Here is a 14,349-nt window from a genome sequence, read left to right on the forward strand (position 1 = left end):
TAAAAAACGTCCAGTTCTAAATATCAAAAGTTCGAAAGCTTGATTGGTTTCTCGGTTAGTTTTTTAGTTGCTTGCTACAAATAAATTGCAAAAGGGGACTTTTACACTGCAATTGAAACATTCACATTCAAAATTGTTATTTTTGATAACTCACTGTTATTAAAACTTCGAGGGAGTTACCGATAATAGAAGAGATTTTTAAGTGGAATTAGAACGTTCCATACTATTTAATTATTTTTATCAAAATGAGCAGTTATATGAAAATGTCACTTATTTCAAGTTTGCAATTTTTATCAATTTTGGTGAAAGTTCGTGCGCATTTGCCAAAATTTAAATTCGTTGTTGATAATATTTACAATTTACTCTTCCTAGAAAATGTAATATAATCAATCTAAAGGCAAGATTTTAGTAGATTTGATTGACTTAAGCACCGATAAGTTAATAAATTTATAAAAATATCTTTCAGGTGAGAGAAAGCCAATCGCAAGAATTAATAAATAACCTTACTTCTCCAGTTGCTCGGTTTTCTGTTACGGGTTTAGCTGCTGGTGTCCTGTACAATGCAGTATTATTTTCTTATAACGCAAAAGGTCGAAGTGAACCAGCAGTTGTTCAAGCAGCTACTTTGAGGTTACCGGAGAAACAATTAACAGCAGAAAAAGGTAAGTTGTAGAATAGAGTTTTGAGAATTTTTCAAAAAAAAACTCTATTCTTGTGGTTGAAAACTTGAGAAATAAATGAATTATATCTACATAATTCCAAGAAACTGTTATTTCACTATTCAAATATTCTACTTGCCAGTTATCTCTTCTCAGCTTGGTATAACAATAAATCCAATTGTGGTAGATGTGGGAGTTTCCACACTTATAAATCAAAAGGTTTATTGAAAAATAACATACACGTGCGAAGTTAGGTGGTAATTTGTCAGATTTTGTTTAAAAAGTGGTGAGTTCTGAGACTGAATCGGATCATAATTTCCATTGTAATCAATAGTTTTGATGAGTCGAAAAATTTGATTCCCTTAGAGCCCACATGGCTAATAAAAATGATTTAAGAGAGATTGATGAGGATCAATATATCCATATCCATATATTCGTAGAATGAGACTTTCAATCTTCACAGTTTGATAAAAACTCAAGTTCAGATTTGATGCAGTTAACAACACGTAAGTTAAAGTTATTTTAAAAATTTCTCTTTTTGTAGAATTGTTTAAAATTTTTTACTACCTGATTCCTTGAAAAAATGAAAAATTGATATTCCATTAAACGTTTAAATTGAGAAGGGTTCGTCGTCCTGATTTCTAAAAACAATATCAGCGTAGCTTTTGCTGTAAAACGACAAAAAAGGTTGATGCAACGAGTATGGTAACTGCACTATCAAATTGCGAACCAAAACTGAGGATATTGAATGTAAATCACCTGATTTACCTGTCCTGCTTGTTTTCTAGGTTTGAATCAGATCGAACTGTGGTATGACAACTGACAGAATTTTAAATTATACAGAAGTTGGATGCCAATCATACCTAATAGTTAAAAGTATGTTATCATTACCAGAGGAACGAATAAAAGACTTTATGTCTTTATCTTTTATTTCTTTTGTTAATTAATTTTAAACAATTATTTTAAACAATTAATTGAATGACAATCGAAAATTATTCAACAAAATGTACATTTCAATTTTAATTAATTTTAAATCCTGTGATCTGGATACAATTTTTATCTTACTTTCTAAGAACTTTGAAGTACCATAATTTTCTCAATAATTAAAGCATTTGCATACAAACCAATTTTTCTACCACGATAATAAAGTTTATTTTGCCTTTTCTATTAAAATAATCCTAAACTCGGCGAACAAAAACATTAAACGATAAAAAAGAGGTTAAATGGAAACGTACACTATAGTTAATTCAATTTTATGATATTTTCAATTGAATTCCAGAAAGCAGTCGTTCCGGTAGTTTTCATTTTACGCCAATGATGAGCATCCTGATAGGCGTCGTATCCGCTCTGTTGATTGTTGCCTTAGTGGTCATAATGGTATTGCGTATGCAATGCACTCATCACAACGATATCCGGTTAAAAGGGCACAAGAACATCGTGGTAGCGGTCAGCAGGAGTAATCTGGAACACAGAGGATCGGGGAGTTTACCAACCCTTAGCGACAAAGGTGGTATGTATTGTAATCAGTTTAAAGTAAAATATTCTGTTAAAACGAATTTTGTTGCAATAAAACCACAGTGTTGTAATGTTGGTAATGGAAATTTTGCAGGTTATGTAAGCTTTAGAATTGAATGGACAAAGCTTATTAACGTTAATTTTCATACTTCCTATTTTTGCTTATATATAAAATATAAAGTACTCGACCTATCTACTTGAAATCGTCACAAAATGTTCAAAAAATAATGGAATAGAACAATCAAAATTTCTACTGATTTATCACGTGCAAATGTGATAATAATGATCTAAAAATAATACACTACTAGCTTTTACCCACGGCTTCGCTCGCATCGAATCCATTAAATAAGTATCAGAAATCATTATAATAGAAAAGAACGAACTCTGTAGCTATATTAGAACCTGAGATCTTTGAATGTAGAAAAATTGCCAAAAACCTACAAAAATCCATAACTCCACATTGAATGTCCGCGCCTAGCTCCTCTCCAACTCAACAGATTTAAATGTTCAAAAACTCAAAAGAAAGAAGGTGTTCTTAAACCAAAACGAAGTCTCTTTCTTGAATAGAACCTGAGATATTGAGGATAGAACGTGTGTATGTGAAAAACTCCCATAAGTAATGTACAGGGGGAAATCGCATTTGAGTATAACTTGAGAATGATGAAAATTAGATGAAATCCGATGGTTGATGGCTGATCTGTGCATCAATACCTTCCATTGAAAAAAAAATTAAGCAAATCGGTTGGGTAGAATGCCTGAACGGACTCGGAATGGAAATCATCAATTTTTTTAATATATAAGATTTATAGGACTCACTACAAAACCTTCTCAAATTTGAATTTCACCAATCAAAACGTCAACACTATACAATTATTCTGAGAAGATTTGGTTATGATTTATGACTGTAGATGGTTCTGTCTGTCGATGGGGCAACACAAAGGAAAAATATTTTTAAAATCATTTCATGTAATATTTCAAGTAAATTTTGAGCACTCAGTCTAATGTACTTTATTATTGTTCTTGTTTATTCTATAGTTATTATTACTTGAGGGTAAATCAAATATAAACGAGCCTTTAATTACTGAGAGTGGGAAAGAGTATTTGTGTTCGATTGGACATTTATAGTTATTAGGTGGGGATAAATTGAGCATAGAAATCACATCAGCCAACTTTACCTATTAATGATAATGAGAGAGTGTTGAACAACGTATAATTAGTTCCTCATCGATGATAACGTGAAACCAGCCGAAATTTATCGCAGGCTCAGTTTAGAACACTTATCCCTCATGGTGAAGAGTTAAGGTTGAATGCATCGAATTCCTGCAAGGCCGTGGACGTGTTGCACATCAAGCGCATTCCTACCGTGCTCGCACCAATGTGACTAATGAAAACATTACACGTGTTCGTCAGCTTATCGAACGGGATCGTTCGATCACCACACCCCCAAATTTCGTGTTGGCCACGATTTTTTTGAGACTAAAGGAGTGTCCTACTATTAGATAAGTTTAGAGTGTCCTACTAAAACGGATCCTACTACTACCGTCTCTTGGAAGAGACGGTCCAGACTTATTGCAATGTGATTTTCATATGTTCGGACCTCTCAAAGAAGCACTGGAGGTGAGCGTAAAAAATTACCACAACGTTAGGAAAATGTATAATAAAAGAAGAGTATTTATGTAGAAGAATAATTATGTTGAAAAAAAAGGCTCGTTTATATTATATTGACTTTGTCACTTTTAGTTAGAAATAGTTTTCCATATTCCGATTATAATTAAAAAAGAATTGAATTGTGAAGTTCAAAATCAAGACCGAACTTTCCATATCTCGAGAACCCATTATGTAATGTCTATCAAGCTGAACTTTCACATTTGAGAAGGTTAAATATTGGCTTAAAAATTGGACATTTTCACTGAATCGAAATGTAGATGTAACATGTATTTCATCGTTTACAAATTGATTATTATATTCATTTGATTTTGATAAAACAACTGCTAGAGCAGTCAAATAGCTATTGAGAAAAAGGTTTTAAGCTCAATAAATATACGTGATTTCATGCTTGTAAATTCTGCAATCCATTGATACATCTAGTTTTGGCTAAATACATTTAATAACTTCAGGTTATTTTGAAAAAGCTTTTGCACTGCAATAAAATTATAGGTAAACAATTGATATGTTAGTTCAAAATGAAATTAATTCGTTGCAATACTAACAGTTTGGTAAACTTTCCCGTTATATAATCAGCACGAACTTGTAAACAATATAACTATAACCAATTTATACAGAGTCTCTACAAGTTTGTTATATCACTCTGATGAGTCGTAATAACAACGGTCTACTTGATATTGAAAAAAGGTCGATAAACATCAAGCTTTTCAGAGGAGATGTAATTCAATATTCGTCTAGGCATTTTCCATGAAAGTAATTGTTTCCTCCTTTGAAGAACGCTGGAAACATATATTTTGATATATTTGACTTCGGCGTGAACTTTTCATGTTTTTTTATTCTATTTCTAGCATTTTTCCGTCCGTCTGTCCGTAGCAACGATATCTCCTCACGGGAAGCATGTAGCGATCGCGGGTTTATTGAATTTAATTCCTGTATAGCTATAGATGTGCCGAAACGGAAGAAATTTTGGCATTATGGAAAAAAAATTAGTTTTCATTAAACAGGTGAAAATAAAACGTTTCGATCTGTTGCAGTCTTTATCAAAATATTACTTGACATTATCAAAAATTTTACTTGTCTAAAAATGTCTAAGAAATAAGAAATTAAAGAAATCTACCTATACATCTACATATATAAGATGAGATTGTGCATTATTTGTTTAGTTAGCTGGAAGCTTATTAAATTCTTACGGAATTTGATTATTTAAAAAATCAGTCTAACTCTGAAAAACGCCCAATAGTCTGTCGAACCGAGAGTGCGTTGATTTTTTCGCTTGTTTATTATGAGCACACCCTAGAAGTTTATTTCCTTTCCACTTTTCTGTTCTAAATATAAATGCATTTATTTTTTATCTCTAGGAGGGAGTCCAATATCTAAACACGACTCTAGCGCTGGTGAATGCGATAGTGATGAAAAGAATCCTGACATAATACCCCAGTCACTAGATGAAGATGAAAGTACTGATTATTCAAGAAAAAGACAACACGTCTCCACTATAGAAACATCTCCAAATCGTACTTTACAACATCAACCTGGAAATTCAAACTATATGGGATTCTGTACTCTGAGAAACGGCATACCGTCTCATGATTTATCGGCTCAACAAAAATTGGTAAAGATTTCAATATCAAAATTAATATATAAATGTATTGATTAGTATATTAGTGATGATACACAAGTAATTACAAAAATGTTGAAAAACCTTTTTTTTGAAACTAATGAATTAATTCTGTATGGATATAAAATTCATATGGAGGTATTTTGCGCGTGTGGAGGAATATTGTGTCTAAATACAAAAATTAAATGGCGTATAAAGCCTATATTATTGATTAACCATGCAATAATGTTCGTTCTAGCTACCTGGACCTCCACAAATGATGAGTCCATTTGCATCTTGTACCTTGCCACGTCAACCTCCACAACAGTGGCTCTACGGTCCAATGAGTCATTTACCCCCAGGTATGTATCCAGTGGCATATCGAAGTGGACCACACCAATCGCAACGATCCCATCCACAATCAAGAGAACCCCCTATAGCACTACAACCACTTTCTACAACTGAAGAGGAGCCTTCAGCTGAAACGCCTTTAGTGCCAAATAAAAAGGAAAGCACTGTTTGACAAATCTCTCCGTTCTAATCATTATCAGCATGCAGTACAATAAGACAGGGTTTCTCTAAATATAAAAATATCGATTTTTTGGTGTAATGTGACTTTTTCCAATCTGAACTGAGTGTTAATAATAAGGTTAGAAGATTGAGATATGTAAGATGTATATCAAATAAAACTAGTTGGATTCATTATTATTGTGAGACATTTTTCAATTATAAAACAAAAATAGGAGCATCGACAAAATATTCCAATATGTATCGGAGTTTTAATTCATATGATCAAAACTTGAGTTATATTTCAAATTATATAACAGTTTCTGAATAATAATAAAAAAATATATCCAGAATATTAATGCGTTAATTTTGAACAGAAAGTGATTCAATTTAAAATTAAAACAGAAAGAAATATTGAAATGCCTTTAAGTCCTGTCTATTTTTTTTGACAATTTATGCACTGTAATGATAAAATACTCGATAGAAAAAAATTTTCTACATTGAATCTACTTTTCGATAACATATTCAGGAATACTGTCTCACTCTTATATTTCACAATTGATATAAAGTTATATAAATATTATAGATTGTCGTGTACTTTTATTATCATGTTGGAAAAGTCTGAATTATTGCTTCTATACTTACCATAGAAATCAGACCACTTAACTTTTGACTTTAACTTTATTTTTTCGAAATTAATCATGAGATCAAAAAAAAATATGCTGTCTGAAAGACAATTTCATATGCTTTAATGTGAGCATAAATTTATGAAAGCTTACGAGTATTTCGACATAAATAGGGTTATTGACAATTTAAAACTAAACACTTAATTTCTAATAATGGGTATGACCTCCTCTTGCCTAATAACAGCTCTCAAGCGATTAGGCATAGATCTAATCAAGTTAGCTATTGTTTCTTGTAGGATTTTAAGCAACAATAAGCTCTGATAGAGTTTGGGGTAGGACATCTAGCTCATCCCATAAATGCTCTATCCTCTGCGACCAATCCATAACCCGAAACCCGACTTCTGTACGATTCTGGTACAAAAAGGTAAATTTGTCTCCAATGTAGTCGACGTAAGGTACCACATGAATTGCTAAAATCTCCAATGAACACCGGGTCCTATAGAAATTGCACCTCAGATCATGCAGAAACCACCTCCATAAGCACTCCGCTCTCCAAAGCAGCAATCTGCAAATCGCTCTCTTGATCTTCGGTACACTTTCCTTCTTCGGTCGCTACCAAGGAGGCATATTCTGGTTTCATCTGAGAATAGAATAGATCCCCATTGTTCCAAAATCCAAGGTATTTTAGGGTCAGGTCATTTTCCTGCAGTCTCTGTTTTACTGTCCACTGACTAATCGCACCTCACCCCACGGAGCTATCGTTGCCCTTGAACGGCATTAGGTGACGATTTCTTAATGTTATTGACACAATAAAGCGGTCATCACGAGCAGTTGTAAATCGTTTTCCAGGTTGCCTATGAAAGTATATAGTCTCCTCATAACGCTGACACACTCTTCAAACCGCTGCGTGGGTCAAATCCAATTTTCTAGCAACATCTCCTTGGGCAGCTTTTTGTGGTGTAGTAACACACTTGACCACTATTGAGTTTATAAAAAACGAATAATATGCAACAAAAATGGTGATACTGTTCTTTTATACTAATGGTGACGGTGCTCTTATACAGATTCCTAATTACCTTAGTTGGAAACATCCAGTTTAATCTCACAACTAAATTAAGTAAAGTAATATAATCGATATCAGAACAAAGTATTTTACACCTTGTCCATTTAATTTGTCAGCCAGTTTAATATAGACGCGAAAATTGTCCCCAGTGTTAAGGGTCTGAAGTTGTTCTATATTTGTATAGAAAGACTTTGTAACCAAAGTACGTATACATTAAAATTAGTTTTACTTGATATGCATACTGTTTCGTAACAAAATGTATTTGATTCTATAGACTAGAAATAGATGCTATTTATATATTTGTTCACTTAAATATATTCTCATGTGTAGATTATTCTTAGAATAATTTCATGATTATAAAAATTTTAAACATCTGACAATCAAATAAGTCTTAATTTAATCCTTATATACAAGTATTATATCCCTATATAACAATATTATATGGAATAATTTCTTTTTTAATTCTTTTTAAGTATGTGAAAAATTTTCAGGATAACAATTAAAAAATCAGTTATTAAGGAAATGCATGTAAATGGCATCTATTTTTCACCTCTCTAAACCCCAATGTACCAACAATACTGTTAAATTACTTCTAATCAAGTTTATAATTGTTTCAAAAATCATTCCCCTAGTAAGCTTGAAGTGATGTCAATGCAACTATTCCAGAAGATGATTAAAAAAAATCTTCATTTGTATATATAGAAAAAAGGTGTTAACATATCTATTTCTCCTTAATGTAAATATTAACCAATATAAAAAATCACGACCGCATGAAGGTAGTAATCCAGATAACATTTTTTTCTACATTATTTTGTCTTATTCCAGGAAATAGGTGCAATATATCAACCTATTATAATTCTCAAGATGAAATTGTACAAATTTTTTGCAAAGAATCATAAAAAATTTAGTGATAGCCTATGATTTGTCAATATTTTGAACTTTTATGTGCTCCACAATTGAATATAATCATTTTCCTATCGAAATTATTTGAAAAAAAAAATATAAAAAAAAACTAGATAATAAAATAACACCAATATCAATTTTACCATACTATTTACACTGTCTTAAATATTTCTATTGTTTCACACAACATTATACCATTTCGGTACTCCTTCCTGGTAAACAAAATATAGGTAGTTCAATGTTTCCCTAAACTTTCATAATAGTTGCAGAGAAAATAGACATTCGTCAACTTTGTGAATAAATATAAACAAACTCAAATTTGTAAAATATATCGACATACGAAAAAATACTGCAAATTTACATCTTTCTCTTATAATGGCTTTTTAAAACTTTGTGAATATATAATGAATGCATCAACTAGAAAAAAATCCTGAACATGTTCTGTGATCAGACTCATGCGCAGTTTGAATAAACTACGTTCGGGATTTAAAATTTTGTATTCGTGGAGCACAGACTTCTAATTTCGAACGTGTTCCGAATACGTCCAATGCATCATTGTATCTTGTACCTTCAACTTGCGATTTTTGTGATATTTACCACGAACTATTCCCTAGTCTGTGTTTTTCTATCTACTTGTAATCAAACAGGCGTGGTTATTGACTTGTACGTACAAATATCAAGAATAAATCTTCGCCTAGTTAATTATTCAGTAAGGTGAATATTCTATACATTTTATTCTCTTAGCTAGTTTGGAATCCAAATTATAATCTGAGATGCTCGATTTCTTTGAATCTAGTGAGATGGATTTGAAGCAAAGCAAGCTAACAACAATAGGGTATATTGCGATATTAAATATCACTGAAAGTTTAGACATGCCACAGAGCATTAGAATGTCAAACTATAAGTTCATAAATCGGATCCATAATAAATAATTCATGGAGGAATGCATGTCAGAACATATTCTAAACAAAGCATTCACATTTGAAACGTTGAGAAGACATTCAGAATGTGTTCAAATTAACTGCCACGAACAAAGCTAATAGTATGGAGGGTAAAGAGAATGAGGAAATCTGTGTACATTAAATTGTCCGTAAATTTCAAAGGAAGTGCCAAATTTTACTAACGCCATGGAAAACACTTTTGTAACGACGCAAGTTTTTGAAATCTGAATAATGAACTTTATGACATTCACTCGGCATACTTTAATTCATAAACAATTGTTACATTCATACAATACCCTTTGTATACTGCAGCGTCTCTCTGGAAGGTTTTTGAACTGTTAGTTATCATATTTAGATGGACACTTTTCAGTTTTTCTCCAATAAAAGATACTCCTTCCATCTACCCTTCATAGCTGATAAGTATCTTTTTCTCATCCTGAAGATTGTTATCACTTTATCGCACTCACAATTACAATGTCTGCCCCGTGTTTTGGTAAAGAAAAAGATAAAGGTGACAAGGTAATTTTGAGTACTGGTTATGGTGGATAGGGGGGTGAGGAGTATCTGATATGTGAAAAAAGTTGAAAAAGTGTCGTTCAGCTATATACGATAAATAGCAGTTCAAAAACCTTCCAGAATAGCGTTGGAGTAGACAAAAGGTATGATATGAATGTAGTAATTTTAGGTAAATTGAAATTTACAGAGTTTGAAAATATGACCTTTAATAATTATTAAGAGAAAACTTATGACGACTTTGCATACTATAATCCAGGATCAGCTGATTGCTAGCCTTCACACAGAACTAAATGTTTATCAAAGTTTCGGAACGTTGCGTTCCATTTTCGGAGACAATTTTAAATGTAAACCCTTACTTTTATTATTTTAGTTTCGTTCGTTAACGTATATCATTTTACGTTTTCTGTGTTTATTCATTTATTTAATAGAATGCATTATTGAGCAGTTAAGAGATTTATCAACACACATAATATAGCAAACTATTTCTCATGTCGTAGAACTAATAAGTACAAAAACCTCAAGACTCATAAACCTGTCAATTACGCCAGTATTAAAATTAATAAAAAATAGCCAAGTACGGGTGATTAATAACTTTTAAGGTTACAAAATGCAGAGACAAATGAAATAAACCGTTAGCTGGTAGCATTTACTACGATATACTAAAGTGGAAAGAATACTATCAAATACCTACGACTCAATTACTTAGTCCGGATTACTTTTCGAAGATTCAGATGATGAGGTTAAAGCAATCATCAATACCAAAGAGACAGATGATTATAAAATACCTCAATGTTTTAAGGACTCTTCCACCTATAAGACGGTCTGTCTAAACAACTCTGTCAGACTGTCTTTGGACATCACAAATTACACGATATTAGAAAATGGAAAATGTGACCAAACAACATAATAATAAATGATGTGGCTTCTTCCATGTGAACCTCACATACAGGTGAATAAAATGTGAGTAGGTTCTTAAGTTTGGAAAAAATTTTAAGCACAGCATGAGAAACGGATCCAAAAATTTATTAAAGCGGAGCAATATATTAACTCAAAAGAAGAAATATAAACTTGACTTAGTATGATTAGTGTTCTTCCCAATGTTACCAAGACGAAAACTTTTATAGAATGGCTATACGCTTGCTATAATTTGTGTCGTCACAAAATTAGGTTGTGTGGTGTTAAAGAAAGTAGACTATCCTATTCCTTGTGGGAGAATCCTTGGTTTTTATCATCGACTGTGAAAAAAACCAAAATGTTTCCCTCTCTTGTTTGAGTTTGATGTTTACAAATTAATATTTCAATTCCATAGCCGTACTTATATTTTTTAAACATGAGAGCATTATTACATACTGCTTTTTGGAACTATTATATATAATTTAAAACAAAAATATAACTATTATCCGCTTGGAAAGATCCGTTGCCCAATTATCCAAATATTTCACATGGAGAGCATTGAAAAATGTTATCTGAATTCAGAAATTAGAACATTTGAATTATATACTACAAATTGTACTATCCATTGTTTGTAAATATAATTTGTTATATATTTTAAAGGAGAGAGGATTATACAATTTCATGTGATTTGAATATAATTTGTTTGTAAAAATGTGTGATTTGTAGATGCAACTTTTTTTCATATTAATATTGCCACCCTTAAGCTATACCTAAAGCATTAAACAATTGTTTCTATTCAATCTTTCAATCAAGCGTTGATTAGTAACTCAGACACGTAATCTACTAACTAGAATAAGTGTGCCTTGTTAGTATAATTTATTTAGATATATGAGTTTTTCGATAAAAAGTTGCATTTTTAAGCACAGAATTGTAAAAATGTATATATTGTATATATTATTACGTTTTATATATATCAAAAAATACTCTGTTACTGAACAAATTAATTGTGGACATTTAAATAAATGTATTAAAATAACTTTCTCGTTGGATTTTATTTTGAACCTTCCCTTACCATTACAGGTTGTTTTCAAAAAAATAATTTACTGTCATATGGATTTAATAAAATTGAATTTTAATAAATTTTAATAAACTCCTACGGCCTTAGTGGAGAGCTATGGGGTTGAACCAGAGTTCGACGACTCGAAGGGTGCTATTGAATATTGCTTTTTGGAAATGAGGTTGACGTTGTACGAACTTATTACTAGGGTTCTATTAAAGGCAGGACTGGATTAAACTAAGGGGTTGGGGGGGCTCCAGGTCCAAGAGGGCCCCATCATTTGGAAATCATTCTGTATTTTTTTATGTGTTCATACCACAAATCTAACGTATTGATATTATTTTGTGAATTTTTCCGGGTTTTCGAATTCCTTAAGGGGGCCCCGTCATTATTTTAGCCCCGGGACTTATAAATCTTAATCCGGCCCTGATTAGAGGAATTATTAGTAGGCGTATTTGGTTGTGTATTTACGGGCGAATGAAGAAACTGACGGGATACTGAGTTTTGATATGTAATGTGTGTTGATTGGTTTAAAATTATTTTCAGTATTTAAATTATTAGAACGTTAGGAGGAGTAAAGATAATTATCTTCCTCTTTAACAAAGCTCATGGCTTTTTCCAAACTATCTGGATTCCTTAGCCTAATATTTGTTTGAATTGAAAACGGTAAACCTCTAATAAACGTTTTTAACGATAAATCACCATAAGTTTTTAATCTTATTGTTCTATCTGCAGTTGGTGTGTTCAAAGAATTTGATTTTGAAATGATTAAGCTCCGCGCGTCTTGACAACGCATGCCAAATGTATACGGTGCCTCATTCTTAAAAGGCTTTAGAGCTATCAAGTCTTATATCAAACAATCTATGTCTCTCTGATAACCAAAACTACGATTAAGAGCGTTTACTGATTGCCACGTAGTCAATTCAATTCTAAAGCCTATTAGTAATTGTGCTCTACCTGTCAATTTACCTAAAATCGCTCTTAATAAAAAACTATTTATTGCATTATCAGTTTGATTAGCAAAAGAATTAATAAAGCTTTCGCACCTAAAAATATAGTAAGAGTATGTGGATTACCATCATATGCTAGAATAGAATCCAAATATAATTTCAAAAGTTGATAATTAGGTTGAGCCATTTCTAATTCTATTGTGTTTATTACTTTGAAAAGACTACGTAAATAAAAATTTCTATAATCTTCTGTCATAGAATGATAAAACTTCTTTTATTATATGTTTTTACGTTTGTGTAAATTATTTTTTGTTATTTTCCTCGATTATAAATATTATCATATATGAAATAAACGTGTAAGGAATAAAAATGTTTAGAATGATTTAGCACAAATGACGATTTTCGTAATTTTCTTGTTTCTTGCTACTGCCTATAGGTTCGGACGATTTTTGTTCTTCCCCCAGGACTTGGGTAAACTGCTGTTTCGTTTTTCTTTCTTGAAAACACTTTCACAATTTTGTAGTACTTAGCACTTGACTCGATATACCTTCGAATCCGAGTTAAAACTACAAAAGTTCGAATTTTTCCGATTAATCGTAGAAACGAACAAACTACTCGCGAAATTCGTGTAATTTTCCGGAAAATCCTACTGACTGCGCCAGTGAAGGTTTTGGTTTTCTTGAAGTTAGTTTTAGAAAACGAAAATTTACGCAATGATTTTATTATTCTACAATTACATTGAATAAAAAGCAAACATTTATAATTATGTACATTGTATATATATAGTTTAAATGTCGGCTGCGGCGTCAGCGGATTCCGGTTGTCGGCTCATCATATTCAAGGACTTAACTGGTATCTGTTTACTACCTTCCTAGATTGTGCAAGTAAACAAAATATTTTATTTGGTATTAATTTCAAAATTCAAAACTTTAATTTTTTTCACTTCTTTCGAAAATGGGCCCAATGTGCAATGGATTTAAACTGTTGAGCAATAAAAGGGTTCTATTGTTTTCAATAATAATCAACAAACAATTTGTAAAATTAAGTACAATATGCATAATGACACAGTTTCTTGAATTTGATTTGCTCTCTTTAGCCTCTCTCTATCTTCAAATAATTGTTCATCAGTTGAATCAAACAACTATATATCGTTTCAGTAAGAATAGTTATTGCGGAAATCGTTTATGAATCTACTGTCAGCTTCGGTCATATTAAAGAATGAAATTTCAGGATACTTTCTAAAACGACGAAAAATATTCATCACACAGAACATTTTTGCTTTATTGAAACAATTTACTTACTTACAATTTGTATATGTAGGAATATAGTTTTCAAAATAATGCTCATTTTTGCTTCACTCTGCAACCTAACCTAACCAAATATTTATTGATTATTTCTATACAGTACTCCTGTTTTCTGATCTTCCCTTTAGCCAAAATTGTTCTTATTATTGTCT

The 14,349-nt window shown here is 31.7% G+C and overlaps 1 protein-coding gene across 1 annotated transcript in view; it reads left to right on the forward strand.

The window, feature by feature from the left end:
* The window catches only part of LOC130451619 (hemicentin-1-like), a 321,757-nt gene extending 312,085 nt beyond the window's left edge, over positions 1-9,672 (forward strand). Inside the window, exons 14-17 of the mRNA XM_056790757.1 lie at positions 467-662; positions 1,939-2,169; positions 5,198-5,451; positions 5,696-9,672. Of these exons, the coding sequence (XP_056646735.1) occupies positions 467-662; positions 1,939-2,169; positions 5,198-5,451; positions 5,696-5,959 (945 nt within the window). The 3' untranslated portion in view covers positions 5,960-9,672. The remainder of the gene's footprint in view (positions 1-466; positions 663-1,938; positions 2,170-5,197; positions 5,452-5,695) is intronic.
* Positions 9,673-14,349: the final 4,677 nt, after the last annotated feature.

This window comes from Diorhabda sublineata, chromosome X (assembly GCF_026230105.1).
Source record: "Diorhabda sublineata isolate icDioSubl1.1 chromosome X, icDioSubl1.1, whole genome shotgun sequence".
Lineage (NCBI taxonomy): Eukaryota > Metazoa > Arthropoda > Insecta > Coleoptera > Chrysomelidae > Diorhabda > Diorhabda sublineata.